At 39.7% G+C, this 26456-nt stretch overlaps 2 protein-coding genes across 2 annotated transcripts; one reads left to right on the forward strand and one right to left on the reverse strand.

Moving 5' to 3' along the window:
* The first annotated feature begins 1387 nt into the window (after positions 1-1387).
* perp (p53 apoptosis effector related to pmp22) lies at positions 1388-5448 on the forward strand. The gene is made up of 3 exons (XM_053620528.1): positions 1388-1696; positions 3268-3408; positions 4280-5448. Exons 1-3 carry the CDS (start codon positions 1492-1494, stop codon positions 4489-4491), a joined length of 558 nt encoding a protein of 185 aa, XP_053476503.1. The 5' UTR covers positions 1388-1491; the 3' UTR covers positions 4492-5448.
* Positions 5449-14125: 8677 nt separating this feature from the next.
* Positions 14126-25114, reverse strand: tnfaip3 (tumor necrosis factor, alpha-induced protein 3). Its single transcript, XM_053620530.1, has 9 exons — positions 24142-25114; positions 22727-23072; positions 18965-19155; positions 18490-18631; positions 18202-18372; positions 17907-18087; positions 16773-17623; positions 16301-16494; positions 14126-16118 (listed from the first exon to the last, which is right to left on the reverse strand). The coding sequence occupies exons 2-9, from the start codon at positions 23031-23033 to the stop codon at positions 15861-15863; spliced, it is 2295 nt and encodes a 764-aa protein (XP_053476505.1). The 5' UTR covers positions 23034-23072; positions 24142-25114; the 3' UTR covers positions 14126-15860.
* Between the last annotated feature and the right edge of the window lie 1342 nt (positions 25115-26456).

The raw sequence follows: 26456 nt of genomic DNA on the forward strand, positions 1-26456 counted from the left end.
TGATTTAATGGCTTGTCTATCATCATCAATTTCATCACCTTGAAGTTTCTCAGGTATCTTAAGTAATTCCATTAAATTTCACACCCAAGCAGTTAAATTCATGTATGTATCAAAGATCTAAAGAGATAACAGAAAGTGACTTATAATCTACGTCTTTAGTCACACCCAGGCCACCACATACTGGAACTCCTTAAAGCAGGTGTTTCAGGTGAATATGAGTCAAAACGACTAGACACCGGAAGCTTCTTTCCGCATGCAATCAGGCTTATGAACACTTAATTGCCTCACTAACATGATGGCCATGTTACTGACAGCACTGTTTTTATGTTTAAGTTGCAATAACTTTTGTGTGCAATCTTTATCTGTTCAATATTGCTGTGTTTTATTTAAATCTTGATTTAAATATTGATATTTATAGAATCCACTTCTGTTCTCTAACCTGGATAAAGCAATTACTGAAGAAGAGTAAATGTACAACAACAAAAAAGAATTCTAAACTGTACCTTTCCTAGTCACTGAGGTGGTACCCTCAAGGTTCTTATAGTTATATCTTTTCAGTTACAAGGTAGAGATTAGTATTAGTTTCTTTCTGAGCACATAACAGATAATTGTTTTACTTTGTCAAACCAAGTAGAGCAGTGGTAGCTCAGTGGTTAAGCTGCGGGGGATTTTCCTCCCCAGTCCAAAGACATGTATGGTAGGCTGATTGGCGTGTCTAAAGTGTCCGTAGTGTATGAATGGGTGTGTGAGTGTGTATGTGAGTGTGCCTTGCGATGGATTGGCACCCTGTCCAGGGTGTATCCCGCCTTGTGCCCGATGCTCCCTGGGATAGGCTCCAGGTTCCCCGTGACCCTGAAAAGGGGTAAGCGGTAGAAGATGGATGGATGGATGGATGTCATTTTATATCAGTGGACCCTACTAAAATAAAACAACAACAACAACAATAGAATAGTAATAGCATCACAGAAATTCTAATGCTTTCCATGAAAACCATTAAAACCATTTCCATTATTGGTCCTTAATGGTATCCACTAGACATACTGCAACATGCCACAGTTACAAAAGGCAACAAATTTCCAGTAGAGGTCCACAGGGACCATTACAGTTTCCATGAAAAACAATACAATTCCCATTATAACCATTACAACCATTACATTTTATATAATAGTTTCTATTGTTGTTGTTGTTGTTGTTGTTGTAGCAGGGTGCTTACTCTTTCTTATCTGTTTAATCGAATTAATATATTGTTTTATGTCTGTTAAGAAGTTTTCATAGATTAATAAAAAATTAGGCGGGTCAAAAAGAGCAAAAAAAAAAGTAAAAGTGTGTGGCTCCTCCTGCTCTGGAGCGTGATTAGATTTGCCTGCATATTACCCAGTGTGTTCAGGTTACACTGGGTGGAGCGCTTTATACTTTACTGAGACACACAACAGGCGAGCAACACAACACGGCTTTCAGCTCCGAGCAGTGAACACACCGTTGCTTTCAGACATGTTTCGTTGTGGCATCGCGTATCCCCGATGCAGGTGGATCCTGCCTCTTCTCCTGCTTTTCGCCATCATTTTTGACATCATCGCCATCGCGGCTCAGTCCGGATGGGTGGAGGACGAAAACGCCAAGTCGCACTATGCCAGTATGTGGGAACAGTGCCGAGGCCGCAACGACAACTGGACCTGCAAGTCTCTCACGGAGTTCTGTAAGTGTGACCAAGAGTTATAATGATCGTGTTTTTTGTTTGTCTTAATGTTTTGTACATTTCCTCATGATTGTATTTTGATGATTGGAACCCAGTTGGAGTAAACTTTAGACCAACTTGCTCAAAAAACAAACTCCAGAGCTACCGTATTTCACCTAACGGCGCAGGTGCCGGGCTTGTTGCCTCTCGGCTACGTCCTAAACCGTGTACTATAGTGTGTAAAATATTTACTTTGTTAGTTAAAATAACATTTTAAGTACAGCTGTTTAAGACGTAACCTCAGCCACACGGACTTTCCCTCGTCTCGCTCAGTAAGGAAGTAGCTATCTTCGTAACACACATTCGCACTTTCGAAATAAAATATTGTCAGGTGATTTTTTAAATAATTGTTTTGTGTGTGTTACTTTTATAATTTTTATGTCAGACAACGTTTTTACATCGTTTTACAACTGATAATAGATCCTAAATGAGAAATTTCCTGTATTAACAAAACATTTTTTTCCTTTCATAAAAGGGTCATTTGGGTGCTACACAATTTTTATTTCATTTGAATCAAGAAAATGTGTGATAAAGAGATTTTTTAAAACGGTAGCCAGACTTGTGTTGTGTACTACACAGGTGTGTGTGTGTATATAACAGTTTGCCTTCAGGTGACGGACGCCATTTTGTCTGCGTTAGTCTTGTAGTCGAGTTGCTGGTTAAATTTCTCTGTTTTTATAGAGTGGGGAGATACATTGTGTTTGGGTATGATTCTCATATTCAATAAACAAAATACACACACAATAAGTAAGTACTGAAGTGTCTTCAGTGCCTATTCTGTACATGTTTCTGCCTCTCAGTTCAATAAATGACCAATTTCAGAGCCAAGTTCAGATTCCGATGACCTTTATTCATTTAAAGGACACTTTTTATCCAAATGAAACTTACAAACGAAACTAAATTCAAACAGGTATTGGTAAAGGAGTTTCTACAAGCTGACCCGAAAGAAGTGTGAGATAGTTGTATGAAGAACGGAGTTAGACACACTGTATAAACTGCTGTAGTATTGCTGGTCAGATAGTAGCCAGTCTAACACTGACTCACACAGATTTTTTTCAAGTTAGAGATAACAGGAAAAAGCCTGGAATGTACCACTAGTCCCACCCTTTTGCTGTCTGTTTATGTTCCATCTCGGTCACCTAGGTTGTGTACTCCACTCCAACCTAAACCAAACACACTGAACGAGAATGCTAAGAAACAAATTAGCCCTACTGTTCGTTCCCATGATAAAGTCTCCCGAAGCTGTTTACCACCAATATAAGTTTTGTTAATGTACAACCAGCACTAACAGTCAGATACTTGCTTGTGCTGGTCTGATTTTAATCCTAATTAAAGGGTTAAATTTGGTAATAGTGTCACAGGGTGGATCAAATATCATAATGAGTCCTACTTGGTGGCAGTGGCAAGTATGTTTACAGTGATGGGTTCCCATTAAAATGCCGAGATATAATCTTTTAATAAAGAACGTGTTTGTGTGTGCTTACTGAATAATGTGCATACAGAAAACATACAATATGCTTTGCCTTTCTCAGCATGGGCTCAGGCTGTCGCTGCGCTTATGATCATCGGCCTCATCATCCTCATCATAGCCTTCATCATCTCCTGTGTGGCTCTCTGCTGTACCCTTAATATACCACTCTTGCCATTTATTGGAGTTCTCCTCATGTTTGCTGGTAAGAATAGCTTTGAACTATGAGATATTGTATGTGTCTAAATAAATGTCTGTGATAAATTTCTTATCAGAAAAAATATAAAAGAAAAACCAAGTGGGTACTGTATAACACCAGTTAGACGAGGGGGGGCATCAGTTCAAATGAAAGTACATTGTACAGAGGAAAAATGATTTTGCCACTCAGCACAAGCCTGAACAACGCCTTGGGCTCTTTCAAAGTTATTTGAGGAAGTAGTGCACCTCTGATCATCACTTTGTTATGCTGGTTTCCAGTGGGGCTAGGAGTGGTAACCAAGTTACTCAGTGTGCCCAAACACACACACACACACACACACCTTAATCGACACATCAGTATGATAGTCCTAACATGTCATGACTTTCTCTACAGTCAGACTATTTTGTAATCACACCATGCACACTGCCTTGCAAAGCATTAACCTAGGTGGGAGAGCTGGAAGAGCCTGTCCTCGATGAGTAATAATGTGGGGTGGAGTAGTCCTATCTCTCTCACTACTGTGTGAAAGAATTGTAGCTACACGCCCTGAAGGGCGCGGCAATTGCACATATGCGCAAGACTTTCAGTCTCGTCTCAGCCCTTCCCGGCGGTGGTGGAATCATTACTGCGTCTGTGTTTTTTTTTTTTTGTTTTTATATATATATATATATATATATATATATATATAATATTATAGAAATTTAGGAGAGATTAAGTGAAAATAAATGAAGAACTACTAGACGTAATGGTGTGTGTCTTTCAAGGGTGAGACTTTTAAGTTCAGGTGTGCTAAAGTTATATCACTCCTTTGGTTCTGATCACACTGGTCTTGTTTCTTGAAGTCAGTCACATAATCATGTGACTTGTGTCATTTCAGCGATACTCCAGATCATCGCTCTGATAGTTTACCCAGTGAAATTCAACGAACTAATCTTTGAAGGCAACTACGACTACACCTGGGCGTATGGTTTTGGCTGGGGAGCCACCATCATTATGATTGGTTGCGCAATCCTGTTCTGCTGCCTGCCCCGCTATGAAGACCAACTCAGTGGCATAGCAAAGACCAAATACATCTACACGTCAGCCTAAAAGCCCTCTCCATCTCTACTACTTATCGCACCATTGCTCTAAGAACTGTTTGACTAAATAATATTTTTAAAGCTCCAAACAGGAATTGGCACAGTCTGCTCAAGATAGGATCCAAGTTTACTAAAAGAGAATATGGGAAACATGAACAGTATTTTTTGCTTTAATAAGGATTATTTATAATAATGAGTTTTCTTACAAAGGCCTACGTTGTCTCAAAACTCCACCCTACATGCTCTGGCAATACTGGCCATATTTTTATTTCATTCAAGGTGACATTTCAGTTTTTATCACTGCTTTATCATATGATTTACTTTTTCTGTTCCATGCAGACACAAAAACCAATTAGTCTTTATCAGAGCACCAGGGTAGAAACTTTAGGGGTTTACAGTTTAGGTGTATTTGATAAAGGCCACTTAATTACAGTTGACTCTACTGGCTATATCTTTATCTTCTGCTTGAAATTAGCATATTTTCAGAGGCCCACCTCTTATAATTGAATATTAATTAATGTAGACTTGCACAGAATTTTTAGTCTCTATCACTTTAATAAATTGTACTTAAAAAATCAAGTGTGGTTTTTTAGAAACATTAATCTCATATTGTCATACGGAGATTTCTTTCCTCATATACCACTTTGTAATGTATAAACCTACTGTCCTTAAATGCTGTATAGATTGCTTGCGTTTGGTATGAATGGACTGATGAATGTTCCTGTTGCTTGAAATTTGAACTTTATATATATTCATAGAGGTTAGGGAAGAAGTCTTCTGTAGTGCAACACTGTAAAATGTTTTAAAGGGTATACAGTTTTTATATATGGTTTTTCAACTAAAATTGAACTTTTTCAACTAAATTTTAACACTAACCATGCTGTTTTTGTAATAGTCTGATGTGTTTGAATGAATCTTGTCTGGTGTTCATTGCAAGCCAATGTGTAATAAAGGGAGACCAAGCTGTTTTAATGTTGGTGTCATTCCTTTGAGAAGTTAAAGATGATTCTAATATGAATTGAGAATGTTTCAACATAAACAAGCTGGCAGGCCTTCACATGATATTTTTTTTGGGGCAGAATGGTGAACGTTGCTGCCTCACAGCTCCTTAGTCTCCACTTTGATCCTGAGCTCAGGTTACTTGTCTGTGGAGTTCTGTATGTTCTTCCTCTGTCTGTGTTTGGTCTCCTCTAGGTTCTCAGGTTTCCTCCCTCCTCTCAGAAACATACCAGTAGGTGGACAGGTTTTGCAAAATTGCCCCTAAATATGAATGAGCATGTGAAAGTGTGTGCATGGTGTCCTACGATGGTGTCCTACGATGGACTCCACTCAAGGTTTCTTCATGTCATCTCAGTGAGTTTTTCCCTTGCCACTGTCACGTCTGGCTTGCTCATTAGGGAGAAATTCATACCTGAAATTCTATTTCCTGAATGAATATATATATATATAATATTCTATAAAGCTGCTTTGGGACAATGTCCATTGTTAAAAGCGCTAAACAAACAAACCAACAGACAAAAAAAAAACGGTTGCGTTCCATTAACCCCCTTTGGTTTTTGGTAATTCATTCAAATTTTCATCCATAGTGTTGAGGGCAAATCTCATTGACCATAGTTAATTAATGGGCCAGAAGAAGATACAAAATAAAAATTCACTCTCTGTCTCCATTACACACACACCAGAGTTATAGCCAGGGTTGTGGTTTTTACACCATCAAGTTTTGGAACAAGATTGCGGATGGAAAAAGCAAGACCACAGGTGGCATTTTTTAGGCAAATATAAAACCAAGACGTGACCACCAAGATCTTGTTTTAAAGCAAATAATCATGAAATCGAATTAATTTCCACAAATATAGGCTATGGCAAATAAAGAGAACATGTGGACAGTGTATGTAAGTGTGGAGAGGGAAAGTGGAATTAGGGAGTGTTCATACTAAGCAGTGACAAAAAGTCATGTTGCAGATATGGCCAACCAAAAATGTGTATGCACCACAGTGAACTTGCTTCCCACACAAGGCCTACATAAAGCAGTCTTTGCATGTCAAGAAATTATCAACAACTTCATAATTTTATTCCTTGCAGCTCTCATGGAATCATCCAGGGCAAACTCCACAGTCAGTCCGTTCCACTATTCCTCAGGTTTTGTTTACAAGTGTTTATTTATTGTAGTTTAATGTAAAATATTCTAATTGGCTGTACTATAGATCTACAGCACAAAATAAAATGAAGCATAGACTATTTTTCCCACTTTACCTGAACAATGTTGTCCCACTTTATCTAACATGGGACAGTCACATAAAATATTTTTTCATACAAATTATTTCGCAGATGTTGTAAATATGTTTCAACATGTAGTTAGCTCACTTTATCATGATCTTTTTGTGCACGTTGTTACAGGAGGGTATTATTCAGAGAAGCATCCTCCTCTAGGCAGAGTTACGGTGGTGCCATATTCTTTTTATATTTTATATATAATCTATTATAAGATTGAAAATTTATTCTTATTATTTTTTTAAATAACCAAATCCTAGATTGATCCGGAACGTTTATCCATGATTTGCTTTGATCACTTCTCGGTCTTCACGATGCTGTTTCAAGGTGTATTTACACTGAAATCACTTTAAATGCACAACTAATGTTCAACTAATGATGTGACTTCTGATGGTAAATGGTTGCACCAGATCTAATTTAAGGATTTCACAGCAGTTAGGGTGAATACTTATGCAATCATAATTTATTGCATGGACATTACAGTCGGTCCGTTTCAGTTCCAGGTTGTAACACTACAAACACGGAAAAGGTCAAAGGGGGTAAATACCTATGTAAGACACTGTGAGTAATTACAGGAACTATCTTGCTTTGCTCTTCCACAACATTAAGCAGCAATAAATCATGATTTTTCATTCATTAATGAATTGAAAACATTGTAATTAGGAAATTGCGGTTAAATAAGAGAAATAAAACACTTTGGGATGCGCTGTTATAGGAAAATACTTGTCACTTTTCATGGATACAAAAAAAAAGTGTTTTTTTTTGTAGAAGGTTTGCTAAGATATACAAGTTCTTGATGCAGTTCATCATGCAGCAGGTCAGTGTAGATTGTATCCGCAAGCAATTGTGTGTGTCAGGTTTCTGTGTCATTTACAGTTTTGGCATTTGGGAGACGCCCTTACCAAGGCCGACTTACATTTATCTCATTTATACAGGTGAGTAGTTGAGGGTTAAGAGCCTTGCTCAAGGGCCCAGCAGTGGCTGTTGGGATTTGAACCCACAACCTTCCAAGCAGTCTTCCAACGTCTTAACCACTAAGCTACCACTGTCCTTGTAAGTGATGATTGACACGCTAAACCTGACACACCCGCCCGTCATAAAATGTCTAAATGCCTGTCGGTGAGAACTAAATTGCATTACTGTATGGTTTAGGCATTTCAAATGATAACAATTTGATATGCATGTTAAATGTCAATTATATTAAAGAGATCATAATTCTATCATCAACAACATACTGTGTAAGTGCATAAATACCCAGATTTATCAACGTAGCTGTATACAACAAAGTTTAATCTGGACCTGACAATAATTATTAATTTTTATTTTTTTTAATGACTGCTTTCTGAATTTATGTAGACCTTAGTTTTTATCTCCCTTACTTACCCTCACTCATCCCCAAAATAGATTCTAGGTTTGTGCTAAATTTTGTTTTATGAATGCACTGATGAATGTGCAAGTTTGTGCAAAAGTCATTAGCATCATGTTTAAATCTGACCAGCCTTATTTTGTGTGTACAGTGTGTACACACAAATCCATCCAGGTCAATTACAAAAGCTGTTGGTTTTTTTTTTTTTTTTCTGAACTAGAATTACAAGATTTTTCTTTGTCATGGAACACTGAAGGTGAAGAGAATGAAGTCCGACTGAAAGCTAAGTGACTCATGACCATACACACAATGTAGTATTACTGAGACCAGGAAACTGTATTTATATTTTTGCTGGAGTATAGCAGTCTGCATCACGAGAATTTCACTGTCTAATCAATTTCTTGCAACTCCTGCAAGACTTCGTGCAATATTAAGACAGTTTCTTGAACATGGCATTCAGTGTCTAAGTAAAGGGTTTACTTTATAAATTTTTATAGGTATTATATAACACACAGCCAACAGATGTTCTTCTAGCCTACCATCACACACAAAGCCAATAGATTTTCAGTGTTGCACCTATCCCTATGACCCATTCAACAAAATGCAGACTACTTTTTTTTCCTGCAGAAAAATATTTGAGTTCCTGTAATGCTAGTGACAAAGCTCAGTGATGGCAAAGATATCATTTTAATTCTTTTGATCATTTCAAGTACCAAGCAGGAATCTCCAAAACACTGTCATTTGCAAAAGTCATCCCAATTCAAATGACGCTCATAAATGATCTTGGCAACAATTTATTTATTTCATGTTTTCAAATCTCTTGGTTGCCTCCTAGTGCTGCAATTTGTAAAACCAGTCAAACAAAGGTGTCGTTGTTGGAGAAGGATGTGCCAAACAGGCTACATGCAAGAAGCATGAATCACGTTCTATGAAATAGTCTTACTCAGAACTGAGCTGTGACTGGACCCAACCAATTACTGAATTTATTTGTTAAAATATAGATTTTTTCCCATATGCCCATTTATTATTTAAGGAGATATACAGTATATTTCACTAAGTCACAAATAGAATACTATACTCTTGTACTTTAGCAGAAGCCTTATTAAAATGTAAAACTCTATGATATTTGAGAGTAGTTTATTTTACATCAATTTGTATCTACATCTATCTATATATATATATATATATAGATATATAGATATTCTAGATATTCTATATATATAGAAATCTATATATATATATATATATATATATCACTTAAATGAAAAGGTACTAGTAGCACACAACTAATTCCCTCTTTGGTCAATTCATTAGGAACGCCTGCACACCTGTGGCAGCAGCGCAATGTGTAAAATCATGCAGATACAGGTCAAGAGCTTCAGGTAATGTTCACATCAAACATCAGAATGGGGAAAATGTGAACTTTGACCATAGGTGTGGTTGTTGGTGCCAGACAGGATGGTTTGAGTATTTCAGAAACTGGTTCTCTCCAGGTATTTTCATGCAAAACAGTCTCTGGAGTTTACACAAAATTGTATGAAAACATATATATAAACAAATATATATCTGTGAGTAGAAACACCTTGTGGAAGAGAGAAATCAGAGGAGAATGGCCGGACTAGTTTGAGCAGTAACTCAAATAATCACTCTTTACCACCAGAAAAGCATCTCAGAATGCACAGGGTGATGGGCTACATCTATAGGTTTGTTTGTTTGTTTGTATGTTTGTTTGTTTTATAAAACAAATAATTAATAAAGGATTTAACAAAGTATGGACTCACTTGCAATATTGACGGAAGATCATTTTACTGCCACTAGATGGCAGCATCTAGTGGCAGAAGATTATATACTGACACTAGATGGCAGCATTTCCTTTCTTTAAACATCATATTTTTCAATGATGTCATTACAATTGTCTAGCCATGATGTCACTGAAAATATGACGGGGAGATAGAAAGCTCAAAAAAAGTTTCACTACCGACAGAAATCATACATGTTGAGCACATTGCGTCTGATAGTTCCTACATACAAACGTTATTTCGACATTGCTTATGGTTAGATTCAATCTTTGTTGAATTATATGCTCAAGCATCTCTATATGAATTGATTTTTATAAGCAAATACAATTCTTTGTTTTCCTGAAGGATCTTTTTTTATTTTTTTATTTATACATTTACTTTCCTCTCATTTTTATATCAGAGATGACTTTGCCTCATCTGTTCCTTACACAGCAGAAGAAGTGATTTTTTTTGCTTTACCAGTTAGGCCTCACACATCCTGTCTCTGTGTACTGAAGCTGCTTTCAGAAATATTTAGCTCTGTGTATGAAACCTTCAGGGGCACAAAAACCCTAAAATCAAAGTCAAACCTTACTATTCATTTGAATTGATTTAATGACTGCTTGCTCAGGCTGTGAGTCAAATTGTGAAATACTGAAAAGTTACCCAAAAAGAAAGCACCTGACAAAGTGATTCCCCTTCAAGTCTTAAATGTTCCCCATGTGCACTCCCCCACTCTAGCTGTACTGGAGTTCACTGGTGCTGTGGCTTCTCAGGCCTCGAGCTAGCTGACTTGAGCTAACTCAAAAGTGCTGTTTTCACCGGGGACAACCCCCTGAACTCCGAACTTACAGCTTTTCTTGAATCAGAATGAAATGCTGGTCAAATTTACGGGATCTGGTTGCTCAACAGAAGATGAGTCAATGTGGACCCTAAGACTACTAGAAAGGGCCCTGAATCAGATAGCAGCATGTAAACTGTTCCTGTTCCCGTTAGTGCTCTCAGGGCTGCTTGACACGTAAGGAACTTTTAGTTTTGGTCCCTGATTGTAACCTTTCTCTGGGCACTAAGGGTGTGTCTGGATCTTATTGAGATAGACTGACAGATATAGATACATACATGTAGGATATAAAAGCCACGAACACCTATATGGCCAAGAATAAGGTCACAAACATAGAAACCAAAACCAATTTCCTGAGGGTGAATATGGCCAATTTACTGTAATTACGAGTAAGCACATATTAACGATGTCTTTTCTTTCACTTTCTTATGAAAAAAAAGCAACATGAACTTTGTTCCTCAGGTAATTTCCACTGACTACTGAGATACTGAATCATATATATATATATATATATATATATATATATATATATATATATATATATATATATATATATATATATTTGTGTGTGTGTGTGTGTGTGTGAGTGTGTGTGTGTATATATCATGTATGTATGAATGTATGTGTGTATTTACATATATATATGTGCATATATATACATTTGTGTGCGTGTATGTGTGTGTGTGTAATGTGTGTGTGTATGTATATACACATGTAATGTGTGTGTGTATGTATATATATATATATATATATATATATATATATATATATATAGATGTAAAGATACATGAAAAGACATGAAAGGTATGCCCTTTGTCTAAACTAAACGTCATGTAATTCTTTGTATCCACATTTTGCGTGGAGTATATAATGTTTGGATGAATCAAAAAATTATTTACAATTATATCCTAGAACATTAGATTGAATTAGTTGGCCATTATTTGCAAGGTTCTGGCTGAGCAGGTTAATAAAACCTTCCTGGAATGCACCTTGAGTGATCAGATCAATGTTGGAACTTTTCCTGATGTAATGTGTGACTCATTGGACATAGCCAGATAGTAACACATATGGAATTCCCTTTCCATTCCATAGACTTAACACACGTGTCTTTGGGTATGCAAAAAAAAGAAAAGAAAAAACCCAGTCATACATCCTGTGTGCCCTTCTTGGAGTTAAAGGTGGGGGTTTTTTTTTCACTTTGCTGGGTGAAATCTGCTTCCTTTCGCGAGCTTGGAATGACCTACACTTACAATACAGAATTAATAGCTTTAAACAATCTTTAATTTGCTTCAAATCAGCTCTTTAAATTACAGATATACATGGAATTGTAATATTAGGTAAATAGTAAATTCAATAGTATAAATCTAAGCAGTCCAAATATATAAAGATACAATTAAATTAATAAATAAGATGGCATATTTATCATATTTACTCTAGGGTCTTTAGCACAGGTTACTCTGTGTGTGTGTGTGTGTGTGTGTGTGTGTGTGTGTGTGTGTGTGTGTGTGTGTGTGTGTGTGTGTGTGTGTGTGTGTGCTTGTGCTTGTGTGCGCATGTCTCCCCCAGTCTGTGTCCTCCAGGTTCCCCAGTTCCCTCCCTCCTTCAAAAAAAAAAAAAGATAAAAAAATAAACTGTGAAAGATTTTATGAATATGTGTGTGTGTGTGTGTGTGTGTGTGTGTGTACATGGTGCCCTGAGATGAACTGGTGTCCCCTCACACCTAATGTCCCTGGGATAGACTCTGGATCCACAGCAACGCTGACCAAGATAAAGGAGTTACTGAAGATGAACAAATGAACACTTTAGAAGTGCTTGAGTTACAATAAAATATCATGTTTACCAATTACTCCCTATACATTAATAACTCATATGTCATATGTTAACAACTGAGTTGTTTATCACAAAAATTATCCATCCATCCATCCATCTTCTATACCGCTTATCCTTTTCAGGGTCACGGGGAACCTGGAGCCTATCCCAGGGAGCATCGGGAACGAGGTGGGGTACACCCTGGACAGGGTGCCAATCCATCGCAGGGCACATTTACATACACACTCACACACCCATTCACACACCCATTCATACACTACGGACACTTTAGACATGCCAATCAGCCTAACATGCATGTCTTTGGATTGGGGGAGGAAACCTGGGGGAGGAAATTTAAAAAAAAAAAGTCAATTCATTGTGATGAATGAATTAATTCGGTAACTGCTTCATCGTTCAAGGTCAGGTTCACGTTGGATCCGGATTGTGGGAACACCGGGTATGAAGCAGGAATACACCATGGATGGGATGGCAGTCCATTGTAGGGCAGAATGCACACATTCACACCTAGTGCAGCAAGTCCAGCTGGACAGTGGTAAGAAAACTGGAGAACCTGGAGAAGAACATGCACACAGACTCCACACAGACAGTAACACGAGCGCAGGATCAAACTGCGACCCTGGAGCCGTGACGCTGTAACGCTACTCACTGCTCCACTATTAACTAAAAATAGGAAGAAGGAGGGGAAAAATGTTCTGAACCCAGGATTATACTTAAGCTACTGAAATAAACAGGTTATATGCATCTAAAGTTTAAAATATTTCCATACATTTTTTTTGGAAGCCAAAAAGTCCTCAAGATAAAGCAGGAATATAAAGTTCTTTGTGTGTCTGTGCTATTTTCAGACATTCCCACTGATGGCATGGCAGGCGGTGGGAAGTTGGTAGGCGTGGAACCCACGCACGCTGGGGTTCTTTCCCCCGCCTTCTCTGAATGTCCCCGCCCTCTGAGCTGCTTTCCATCCAGCAGTGAGTAAGCAGCTAGGGGGCTGCTGTTGCTGCGCTGCCTACCCATCACACACAAGCCCGCGTGGGCCGACTTTCACAACCGAATTATTCGAAAGAGTGACAAAAAAAATTACCGACAAAAAATGCCGAAGACAAGAGAGGGAGAGAAAAAAACAACAAGTCGCAAATGACGTGTTGTAATACGTGGTCACAAAACTTCCTGAGACAAATGGCATAGTTTCTCTGTTTCAACTTCAACTATGTGTCGACTTCCCCTGTCCTTTTTGTACCGGTGTTTTACACAATAACTTAAACATTGTAACAAATTACCGTCAGTGCTTATGACACTTTACTGTAAACTTAATAGCGAAACCTATTCACGAGTTTCACTTCTCTATAGCTTTTATCATAGTCCTCACCTCAGTGTGAACGCCCTGACGTCTGATTTTTCAGCTGACCGATCACAGACCCAGCTGTTAAATTGGTGCTAAAGGCTGTAGACCAGATGTCTTCCAATTAAATATGTAGTCCACTACACAGGGTGAAGGAATCATAACCAAATGACCCGAGCAGCCATTTGGGATCTTAAAAAAAACAGACAGACACCAAGCCAATTTAACTTTTCCTATTAAAAATAATTTATTCCAGAACAACATATAAATAATTATTGTAACACAATACAGATAATGTTTATTGTGAATAAATATCAAACACATCCCCCCAACCCACAAAGAAAAAAAAAAGTTTTTTTAATTTATTATTTTTTAACAAGGTCTACAGTTGGAATGTAACTATATGTCAGAAGTAAGTCAGAAATACCTCAACTAATTCCAGAGCAGCTTATTACGTTCTGTGCAAATTGGTGATCTGAATTGAATTCAGATTCAGTAGTTGAAGAGCAAAACACTCTTTAATTTCTACGACTGTGAATTCTCAAATGCGTCTTTTGACTAAAGCACATCTGCATGTGGGGCCTGCGTAGTTCTAGTTCTTGTACGTCACCACTATATTAGCTGTAAGAATGGAAAGGTCATGTGCACGTGCTCATTTCTCACTGTTTCCAAACTAGCCAGCAACTTTTTCCGTGATCATCTCTATGCAAGCATTGGGAGGAATAGTCAAATGGACATGTTTTTGCATAACAAATGTATGCATTAGAGGCATCATGTGAATGTAGCAGAAGTAAAGTCTAGGGAAATAAGCTCCCTTGTAGAAAAAAAAAATGCAGATAAAACTGGTTACTCACAATCCTAAAAGACAATGTACACAACACACAGGCGTGTTTACTTTCGGATTGGTGTGGTTTTGTTTGTTTGTTTAAATAAAGGAGTCTATCCTGTCACGGCATGCATGATTCTTCCTTGTTGACACGTGTTGCTATTTCTTTGATGTGGCGAATTCTCTTCACGAACGAGTGTTGGTGTGTTGTTTGTTAAGGTGTGATGGAGAACCGGTTTTTATTGCACTTCGGAAATTTTTTTTTCTTTAGCTACGGGAAAATGTTAGAATGTCTCCAACATCAACTAGTGCCATAGCTAGTAAACATAAACAGACCAAACGAAGTCCAGCAAGGCGAAATCAGGTGAATAATCATTTCAAGCACGAGCAGGCCGCAAAGAAGTGAGCAATGACAAATAAGCAAAATAAATTAATTCATTAAATAAAATAAAATAAAAATCTCAAAGGCAACAGGTCCATTTTGGCAGCAAATATCAAATGGTGCAGCGGGGGGGACGAGAAAAAAAAAACTAAACCAAAATAAACAAACAAACAAAAAAAAAATGGAGCTCTGCTTTGCAAACACTCATTGGCACTTAACCTACATTGTAAGAAATAAACTGGTTTTCTGAGGCCTCTGAAACCCTGTAGCTGTGTCTCCTCAGGCTTTCTGCAGCTGCAATGTACATCAACTTGGTCATAATGATTCTGGAAGTTACTTTGGTCAAATTTCACTGTTTTTAGCTCATAATTGGAAATAAATCTTCTGAAGATGCTTCCCCCCTACCCCCCCGTCCCCTGCAACCCCAACATTTTCTCAGCAATGTACAAACTGTTTACAATCTTATTACCCTGTTTGATATAAATCACAGATAGCACAGATGTATGCAACTGGATGCCAGTGTATTATCAGTTTCTTTATCATTCTGTATCATCAGCCCCATCTCTGTCTTATTCACATAGAAAAATGATCAAAACTTTGCTTGAGAGGTAAATCGCCAGTGTTACACCGCTGCTGGCACCCAAAAACAGGTGACTCAGTTAGCTGTGGGATTCCGTGTAGGAGAGGATTCGGTGCACATCAGCGTGCAAAGATTCTTGTCTCCTCTTTGGAAAAGGAAACTGGTAGCGTCAGTATAGGTGCTTGAAGTGGTCACACTCGTTGCAGTAGCCTTGTTTTTCCTGGTTGGCATAATGATCGCAGCCTTGTGTCCTGCAACGCTGCTTGCTCTTCTCTTTGGGTGCGTGGGCACGACGGCCCTCACGCTGCCCGCCACGATTCAGGCAGTCCGGGCACAAGTCCGTGCAGCCAGGCGATACGTTCTTACAGCCACTGCGCCGGCACTGGGCTTGGCTGAGCGTCGCCGTCGGACGTGATTTGGGCACTCGCTGATAGCAAAGGATAAACGAGTAAATAAGCAAGTCAGCAAAACCAATCAAATAAATAAATAAATAAATAAGATTTGGATACACTGAACAGATGGCTAAAATGTTGTTGTTGCTTTTTAAAACACTGCTTGGTGTAAATACTTCATTACAAACAGTCAATGATACACTGCAGAGCAACTCACCAAGACTGGAGGAGAAGTGGAGCCTCTGCTAGCAGCTTCAGTCAGTCTGGCGCTCTGCTCCTTCACGTAGCACTTGTTGCAGTAGCCCTCGAGCATGGCTTTGCCCATGGCACCACAGCCCTGACCACGACACCGCACGTTTTGAAAACCTGCCTCCGATGTATGTCTGGGCTGCACCACTGCTGGAGCTGCCTCTGCATTAGGAACACCACCAGGACATAAATTACTCTCACGTTATTGTTGTTTTGGCACAAATCTGCTGTTATAACATGTATTTGTTAGCTAGGGGTGCTGCGAACACGACGGTGCCTAATGTCTTTTCAAAAACTCACTTAAATTTAGAGTGAATCTAAAACTACTTCTGGTACCATTACATTATCAGACTTAAGATCTCAAAGACAGCAGAGGCTGATATTCGACTAGCTTTCATTTATTGTAAGTCACATCTGTGTTTGCTGGTTTTTCCACTTACGGTGATTGGTCTGATAGTCCACATAACAAATGGTACAGAATCCTAACTTCTCGGGTGTGCCAAAGAATTGGCAGCCCGAGCGTTTGCACTGAAGCGCTGTCTGTGTGTGCCACGTGTGCCCAGTGGTACCAGGGCGCTCCGGCTCCCTGGACGGCACCCATGCAGGCATGTCCATTCTGGGCTCCTGCGGTGGGACAACAGCGCTCCTTTGCATGCAGGGTGGACAAAGGCCATTGAATGTCCGAAAGGCCTCCTGCCGACATGCGCTGCAGTGCTCGGCATCTCTTTCTCGATCTTTTTCTCGATCTCGGGTGCTTGGTCCCCATTGAGCATTTCCCCAGCCGTGGGTAGGGCCCTGGGGTTGCCCGTTACCCGTCTGCCGGGCATTGAAGCAGCGTTCGCACAAGCCATCGTGCTCTACACTGAGCGTGAACAGACAACCGGGTGTCTTGCACTTCATGGCGTGTGTCTCACTGTACAGGCTCAGACTGGGTGCAGTCGGTGGTGCTGAGCGTGGGCTCGGGATGGTTGGCTCGGATGGCGCATTGGCATGGTTGGTTCGATTGGGGCGGCTGGTAACGGCCTCGTGCTTACCGCTGGCGCGCCGCTTTTCAAAGCACTGGTGGCAGTGCGGCTGTGTGTCCACCGAGACGTAGAAGGTGCAGCGCGGCGTAGCACAGCGGATCTCTATCAGTGACAACTGTGAGACGGAGAAGGGTGGCGGCGCCTGCTGTGATGTGGGCGCCCATAGTGCATCTTTGTCCTCCTGCCACCGCTTGTACTCGTGATTCACCAGCTGCAGGTAGTCTTCCATCAGGTTCATGTCCTCAGGCAGATTGCCCTCATCGAGGCTGGTGGAGAAATGAAGTACAGTCTTATTAGACCATCAAGTCAGCAACTGGCTAACTGTATACACATATATAACTATATGAATTAACTTCTGCATTGAGTTTTTTTGTTTGAGGCCTAAAAGCCCTCGTGCACATTTCAGCTGTAGAAGGATTTAAACTCACAACCTTCCAGTCACTAGCACAGAACCTCAACTGATGCTACAACTGCAACAGGTTACATCTTGAGTTGAAACAAAATCTACAAGTCTAATGGAATCACTGGTGCTGCTTATGTGGTTCGTACCGTGCTGCCCTGATAATCTGCGTGGGGTCATAACCCAGGCCAATGACCGGGATCTCCATGAGCATCAGATATTCATTTAGTAGCCTCTCCTTCTGTTGCTGCTCTTTCTCTGTCAAGAAGTGGATGCGCAGCTCCTCAAAGCCTCCCCTTCCTGGATTGATCAATGGTAGTGCTCGAAACTCTGAAAGAGAACCAGATATAATTTTTTAAAATAAATTTAAAACATAAAAGAAATAACATTTCATACAGTAAAAAAAAAAAAAAAAAAAAAAGGTAAACAAAGTCTGGGCTTTACCTGGGCCGCCGTCTTTGATTGTGATTAGGGGGGCAAAGTGTTGCGAGTCATAGCCGAGCACTATGGGATACTTGTAGCACTCTCCCGGAGGCCAGTGAAGAGGCAAGTAAATGCCTCCTACGTTGAGGGGTGAAAAAGACGAGCCAGATTTCATACTCCTCAGCACTTGATCTGTGGATATTAAAATGAGTTTAAGTTACTGTGTACAAACTGAGCCAGGACAGGTGTTCGGGGCAAAGTAACAAATCAGTACGTAAGCACCATATTCTCTAGAGACAATAACCACACCTGCAATTACAATAATTGGCCTTCGCAGGATATTTGACAGCACAAAGATGTGGATGTCTTCCAGGGAGTCAAACTGTAGGCCGTTGCTGCTGGCCACAGGAGACGCCATGTCAACTATCTTCTCCCATTCCTCTTCCCAGTTCTGAAAAACAAAAGGTAAAATTTTCTCATGAGCCACAATTACACAGGTGCAGGAATCGGAAACCCCAGGCACACCCTGACTAAAATTTACCATGCAAAAATCGCAACTCTCACGGGCAGGTTGACAGACTGTAGCTATTTTTTTCTGCTTTGCTAACTCAAGTACATAAAAACCAAATGTTTTCCCTTTCATGTGTTTCAAAAGTTTGTAGGCACACATTTAATATCACCAGGTTTTGAGGACAAACCACGGGCCTCCATTCTGTCCACAGTTATGTTTCAGTGGCTTGGCATTTGGCAAGCATTTTGTATTAGTGTGTATGTACGCAGTCACCTTGGTGCTGTAGCGCAGGCCAGTCTGGGTAAACTCCTGGGAGTGTAGCAGCTCTGTTTGAAAACGTGCCCTGAAATTACTGGTGTCTGTCTCTTTGAGCACGGCGTAAAGGGCCTTACGCAGGACCAGGTCTGTATCCTGCACACCCAGCATGTACTGTGAAGCTGCATGGAGCAGGCAATTCCCATCACCTAGACAAAACAAATAAAGAGCAGGACGTAAATGCTTTGTCTGAAGTACAAGTGTGGGTGGATGAGACTGCTTTTAAAACACAAACACTAAACTTTACAAATGCAATCATGATGCCGTAAATCATGGAGTTATTAGGACTGGTGCCTTTGGCGTTGTTATAAATCTAAAAAAAGAAAAATCATTACACGTTACACAATTCTCACCCTTCCATCAGAACTGCACAAAACACAATAAAGTCTTCAAGTTTGATCTGACAAGAATCAAAGGGAGCAAAAAAGGGCAGAGTTGAGTGTGCGCGCTGCAGACTGACTTGCAGTTCCGGTTTGAATGCGCTCTTTTCTAGGCCGCCTCCACAAGCTCGAAAGGGTATTTTTTTCCTTTAACCAAAAAAGAAATAATAATTTTAAAAAAACCCCAAAGGCTAAAAGCCAAGAGAAAAGCAAATGTGTTCTGAGACGTGATGTAAAAAGCACCAGACATTTAGTTATATGGGGTTTAGCAGATATCTGTGTGCTTTGTGTGCTGCTAAAAAAAAAAAAAAAAGACATTTTGGTGCCATAAGAGATATGGTTAGATGTTTAGTCAGGCAGTGTGACAAAAAAAAAAAAAGAACTGGGGAATTTCCAACATGCTGCTACAACAGTTAAGAGTATATATTACAAACGGCCATATAGCTTTTAAAAAGAGGAAATACGCCTTAGAGAAGTCGTAAAATGTACATAAATGGCACTTGTCAGAACACCTTCAGCAGAAATGGTATGTATAATCCATAGAGCACTAGCGCATTGTGTTTTACAAGTTGTTCGGCCTGGCACTGGAGGTGCTAAAACATACCGTATGAGCTTGAAAAAAATATGCTGCCATCAATAAAACATACATAATTCAGTTAAGAATCATATTGTGAAGTTAATTTGTTAGGGGTATAGTTAATCCTTTTTAAAACGGTTAAACCTTCACATTTTCATATAGATAAAATCCTTGATAAAAGCAGAGATAATTATTTCATACAGCAAAATCATTAGTGCAACAACCAAAATAAAAATAAATATCCATAGCTCCATAATATATATATATATATATATATATATATATATATATATATATATATATATATATATATATATATATATAACACACACGTGTATGCATATATATTAGTTAGTATGACCAGCTTAATTATTTCAAAAGATGCACTACATTATGCTCCTATTATCAGAAGAACTAGATTCCATTTAAAGACTCTGGGTTTTTTCGAGGTTGTGCAACTGGTGTGGGTCCTAGTAACAAGCTGTTCTAAAACAAGGCTAGAACACAACAGCAAGGAAATTCCCCTGCAAGCGATTCGCACTGATTAAGTGCCGCGAGGCCGGCACTGCAGCTTTTTCTTCCCCTGTTCAGCTCTTGAGACAGCAGAGAAGCTGGACTTTCCAAAGGGGAGGGACCTCATTCAACAGGAATGTCTGTCTGCTCGCTAAACTTCAAATATCACAATAGGAGCCTCCTTGGGTTCTTTTCAAATCCATGATGGAGTCTGTACCTGCGTCTAACTCAAGCAAGGAACAAAGTAGAGGGTTTTCTGGCCAAACTAATGATCCAGGCAATCTTTGTTTTTGTTTTACTATTCAGTTTTTGTTGTTAAATGGTTATTTATTTATTATAAACTAAGGTGTAATGGGCCTCAAAACATATAATATACCTATAGCATAGAAGTGTTCCACCGTTTTCTTCTTTTCTTTTCTCATTTCAGAATACTGTCTTTCTACAGCTCAAGGGCAAGAACTTTCCTCTCAGTTTGAGACTTGTTCTACATGACTACACATGACCACTCAATCTGTAATGATTTTACATTACCAAAAGACACTAATGTGTTACGCAGTGTAAAACTATAACATATCTCCTCTTTCTGATAGTAGTCACATTGCCGCCCCCCCCCAACAAAAATAAAACAAAACCTACCCATACATGGTTATGCACCATCTAAATTAATGAATGACGCCTAATGAGAAGGGAAAACTGATATGAAACACATGGAGTGGACATTTTGGAAATACCCAGACCACATCCTTATCAGCATGGATCACTATTTCAGCCTCGGCTTCTGAACATGGACGCAAAGTAAAATGAGTCAGCGTTAGCGTTGCAGCCGCTGGCATGGACTGCCCTGCTGTCCTCGCCCTTGTCCCAGTGTCACCTGATGGGATTAATTCTACTAATAAGAAGCTAGTGGCAGAGCAGAACCTTCAAATCTACCACATTCATATCCTGGATTAATTCATGCAAAGGCTGTGTTGAGTACAAATCTCTCTTGTAGTAACAATACTACAATGTGAAGGATATATCGCAACAGCCATAAACCATACCATAAATATCAACTACCAACTAAACAACCATGGAGGAAGCACAAAAACGGCCAAAAGTGTAAAGGAAGTGTACAAAGGATCAAACGTTGTTGCTTTTTACACCCAACCAAATTTTAAAAGCCACAATGCTATACTAATATTAGATTCTGAGACAACAGATTTGATACATTTGTTAATATACACGTTTTGTTCAGGTGGTATTACTATAAAATTACTGCACAGTACACTGAAGGAAATGGGTAAAAACCTCCAGAGACTGGGGCTGAAGCATTACTTATCCAGTGTCAGCCATGTAGCCTGACCTCGGGGTAACAGCAGACACATTCAACTCATAAAGACCTCACTGTGAATGATGAATCAGGAAAGACCCCTAGATCAAATCTCATGAAAGAACGAAGAGGGATCATGGGGGGACGTCACTGTGACAGTTCAGGATTTTCCCGTCAGTTCTGATATGCTCATGCAGCAGAAGAACAGCAGCTTTCCACGACTATTAGCTCTTTGATCTTGCCCCAATTTTTACCAGCGGTTCAGACTGTTTCCATTGAAAGCTTCAACAAGGCAGTGCTGAACCGAACAACATTCACCTCAGATAGAACTTAAAACGCAGATGGCCAAAAAAAAAAAGAAGCAGCATGTAATGGTGAACAATTAGGCCTTATCTGTCCATCAATCAATCAATCAATCAATCAATCAATCAATAAATAAATAAATAAATAAATAAATAAGGCCAACATTACATCCTACTATTTTGAGAAAACTTTTACGTGATCTAGAAATCAATTCTTCTTATATGGAAGTCATTAAAATTGTCATTTGACCTTTTTAAAGACATCTTTCAGTCTCTTTTAAACACAAACCAAAATTGTAAAGAAAATTAAGTAATTACTGTAAAACAAAAGGAATCATTTCATTGGTTGTAGGTAAACATACACTATATCTTAGACCAGTGGTCACCAAACCTCTTCCTTGAGATCTACCTTCCTACAGGTTTCACCTCCAAAAAATCCAGCACACCTTTTTTAGCTGATCAAGAATTCTTAAGGCAATGAGTGAGAAGGTTGTCAGGTAGGCACGGTTATGGTTGGCACTAAAGTCTTCAGCAAAGTGAGATCTCCAGGAATAGGGTTGGTGACCACTGTCCTAGAACAACCATCAAACAAATCAAGGCCAACCCAAACTTTGAGGTGAACTAAACCAAAGGTGTTACCGTTTGTCCTGAGTGGCACCAGCTTCTTGACCTCGCGGCACCAGTTGAGCCTCTTCTCCTGCTCCAGTGAGGTCTGCATAGCCCGGTCCAAGATGGCCGACTGGATGATCTCACGGAAGGCCTGCGGGAACTGGCTCATCCGGATCATTTCCAGTGTGTAGCGGTGCATGCCACGGAGATGGTGAAGCGGACCGCTGTTAGCTGACGGCTTGACGACGTCATGGGGCACACGCTCGCGGATCTTCATGGCCTTCAGGAGGTTACTCACAAACAGGAACTTGGGCAGGAAGTTTTGGCCCTGTGACATTGTGTTCTCTCGGGAATGAAGCAGGAAACCAGTTTAGCTCTGTGGGGAAAAAGACCAATAGCAAAAAAAAATGGTTTTGATCTAATACGGGCAGGCAAATGTGTTTGTCCAATCATTACTATCGGTGCATGTTGAACTTGGATGAGATGAGGTGAACCACTGACAAAACAAAAGCCCACTGCTTCTAACTGGGTACCATGGTTACACCATATTTATAAATTATGGTATGTACACAACACCCTTACCATAAGTCTATAGACCAAACCTATTATAGGTCATTATGAATGACATAGCAAAGCACTTTCCTTGCAATAAGTTACTCAACATCAGAATCATCAGGCATGACGGGCAAAGTCCTGAGACCTGACAGATGTGGACTGGAAAAAGACTGGAACTGGTACAAAACCGAGACTAACTTACAAGCGCACCATATAGGCCCGACTTGTCTGAGGTGGTCTGAGGACAACTTGCTTCAGCGGGTCTCTTACAGAAAAGATGCCTCCTGGTACAAATTCACCAGGACGCCGTTAAAGAGACACACAGACGCCGTTAAAACACACACACGCGCACACACGCGCGCGCGCGGGGGATTGTTGTCTGTCAGAGCACACACAGGCACAATAGAGAGATAGAAAGACAGAGAGAGAGAGAGAAAGAGAGAGAGATGGAGAGACAGAGAAAGACAGTGCGATGCGAGAGAAAGAGAGAGAGCCGATGCGGCTTTTCGCTCGAGCCGCCTGACGCTCCAATTACGTAATTGATCCGATAAAGCCGTCAGAGACAATACAGCGCTGTCACGCGCCAAAATCTGACCACAAATAAAAATATTACAGGCCTCTACCTTGGTTAACGCTTCTAATACTGTAATTCGTACAAAGGGACATTTTCGCAAACAATGGCTGTCAAACCCGTGGCACTGATTCAGACATCCGAAGGCTGGCAGACTGATCAGTCGTTTAAGACGCGTTTCTAATGAATCCCCGACTCTGTTAGTCTCCGTGTCATTCATTTACGCACAAAGCGCGATACGAATAAAAGACAGCGAGGGGGAGGAAGAGAAGAGGAGAGGGGAGGAGGAGGAGGGTGACTGAAAGCGCACAACTGTTACCTGTTCAATATGTCGGTATCCGCCAACAAAGCCCATAAGATGCTCCGGTCTTCCGCCGCCTGCTGCTTGAGTCCGTGTAGCTCCGAGTAGCCTAGCAGTCCATGGCGCATTCAGATCCAACGCAGCAGCCTCTTTCACCAAGCACACATTCTAGGCGTTCAAAAAAAAAACCCACACAGAGCGCAGGACTTAATCTAGCCGAAAACGACATTGAATTGATGTCAATAAGGAAATGCCAAAGGGGATTTCCGAGGAGGTACTTTCCACTTTTACAACCTATCATAAAACAAATTACTTCAGCTCCGCTCTCAGCGTGATGACGTTGCGCTCGAGTCAGTGACGCCATGACGCCGCTAACTTAGCCACGCCGGGCGACGTCGGTGGGCGTGTCCTGTTACTATTGTTATCCCAGTTTCGCTTTTTAAATGCAACATTTCAAAGCGTAGACGATACGAGTGACTAATCACGCACTGTAACCATAGAGAGAGAAAAAACAAAAACAAGATGTAAACCGAACAGGAATGCAGATGCGTGCTTGAAATAACCCCCTCTCAAACACACACACACACACACACGCACACACGCACGTAGTTAGTATAAATCCTGCCAATTTGATATTTTTTACCCTATTGTCAAAGATCCTGCTGTCCGTGTTGTGATTGACAACAAATGATCTTTACTGACTGACTCTAGTGTATTTTTGCATTAATTGTTCAAGTTCAAGATTATACCGGTGAGATATAAACCAGGGGTTCTCAAACCTTTCATTGTCAGGAATCCATTTAACTGTAAATTAAATTCCTCTACATGTCTCTACAAGTTTTGTGAACATTAAGTTAACATTAAGTTAATTACTTATTGGAAACAGGGAGCTTTCTATTCCTGATCTTTCCATCTACAGAACACGTTACCGATCCAAGCTGATTATATATGTATAGGCTGACTTGTTTGTGAGTTATTAAGGTTTGGATTAAACCCATTCAAATCAAGGGACCAGACTAAAAACAAGTCAGTAATAGTGGATTGTGATTTACACCAATGTAACAAAATCATGGCTCTGCTCCGCAGGCCCTTGGAGGTCCCCAGACCACTGTTTAGGCTCACTGTTATAAACTTTCACACCTTTATACTCCTGTGGAAGAATTGCTGTAGGAACATTTCACTGTCATAAGAAATCAATCATATGGGCTTTTTTGACTTTTGGTATTATAAGCATTTAGACAAATTTCCTACTCTACTTTTTACAAACACTGACAATCTGTATTATGGTCATAATACAGAATACGACTGCGATCTATATATCTGTGAATTTAATGAGAATATCACATCTGTTCCCAACATTTGTGCTAGGCTAGAGTTTATTATAAAACATGTCCTTTTGCATATGTTTAGTTGAACTAAAGCTTCACACAATCCCCCACTCTGCTTCTTGATGTGTACTTTTCTGCTATGAGTGTGTGTGTGCGTGTGTGTGTGGAAATCCAAATGTACATACCATCTAGTTTCAGTCTTTACACCCACGGCACACTGGCATCTATAAAGCAGTCACTGTCCTCTACCTTTTGCCAAAATCCTTTTTAATAAGGGTCTTCGTGGACATCTCTCATATTCTCATGCCATATAGCCTCCTGTAATGTACCACACATCACTCATAAACCTAACTATGATTCACATCAATCACCTAAAACTTTTTTTTCGTTCACTTTAGTCAAGGGGAACTTCCCCAGAGTTATTCTCAGACAGACATGAAAAGAAAACATTATGAGGTGCAGAAAAGTTTTTTCCACAGCCTAGCCTTCTCTATTATTTACTCCTTATGGTTAGATTGCAATGATAATGGGTCCATTTATGATAAATAATGCAGTGGCTGGATATTAGTACTTGTGAGTAGCTGGTTTTCATTAGATCTAACAGGAAAGCCAGCTCATAAAAGACTAGATTATTAGCCAAGGTATGACAGTAGGATGTTACACAGGGTTGTTCAGAGACATGGGACCTCCAGGTGTTTGGAAGCAGTGGTTTACCAAATTATTTCATGGAAATTAAACCATTTACTGCTGTCTTGGGAATCAAAAAGAATTTAAGCGCCACCTAGTGGACACTAGAAAAACTGCCTTATTCAACCTTCATTGCAGGGATTAATGCTCTTAAAGGTCCTGTATAATGACATTAAAAATGATCGGTTTTTAATAGTTGATGATTGATTCTAATAACGTTTTAAATAAATAAATAAATAAATAAATAAATAAATAAATATAATACTTGCATTGTCTAAATGTAAAATAACAGTGATAATAAAGTTTTCCATTTCGTAA

This window comes from Ictalurus furcatus, chromosome 3, assembly GCF_023375685.1.
Source record: "Ictalurus furcatus strain D&B chromosome 3, Billie_1.0, whole genome shotgun sequence".
NCBI classification, from domain to species: Eukaryota; Metazoa; Chordata; class Actinopteri; order Siluriformes; family Ictaluridae; genus Ictalurus; species Ictalurus furcatus.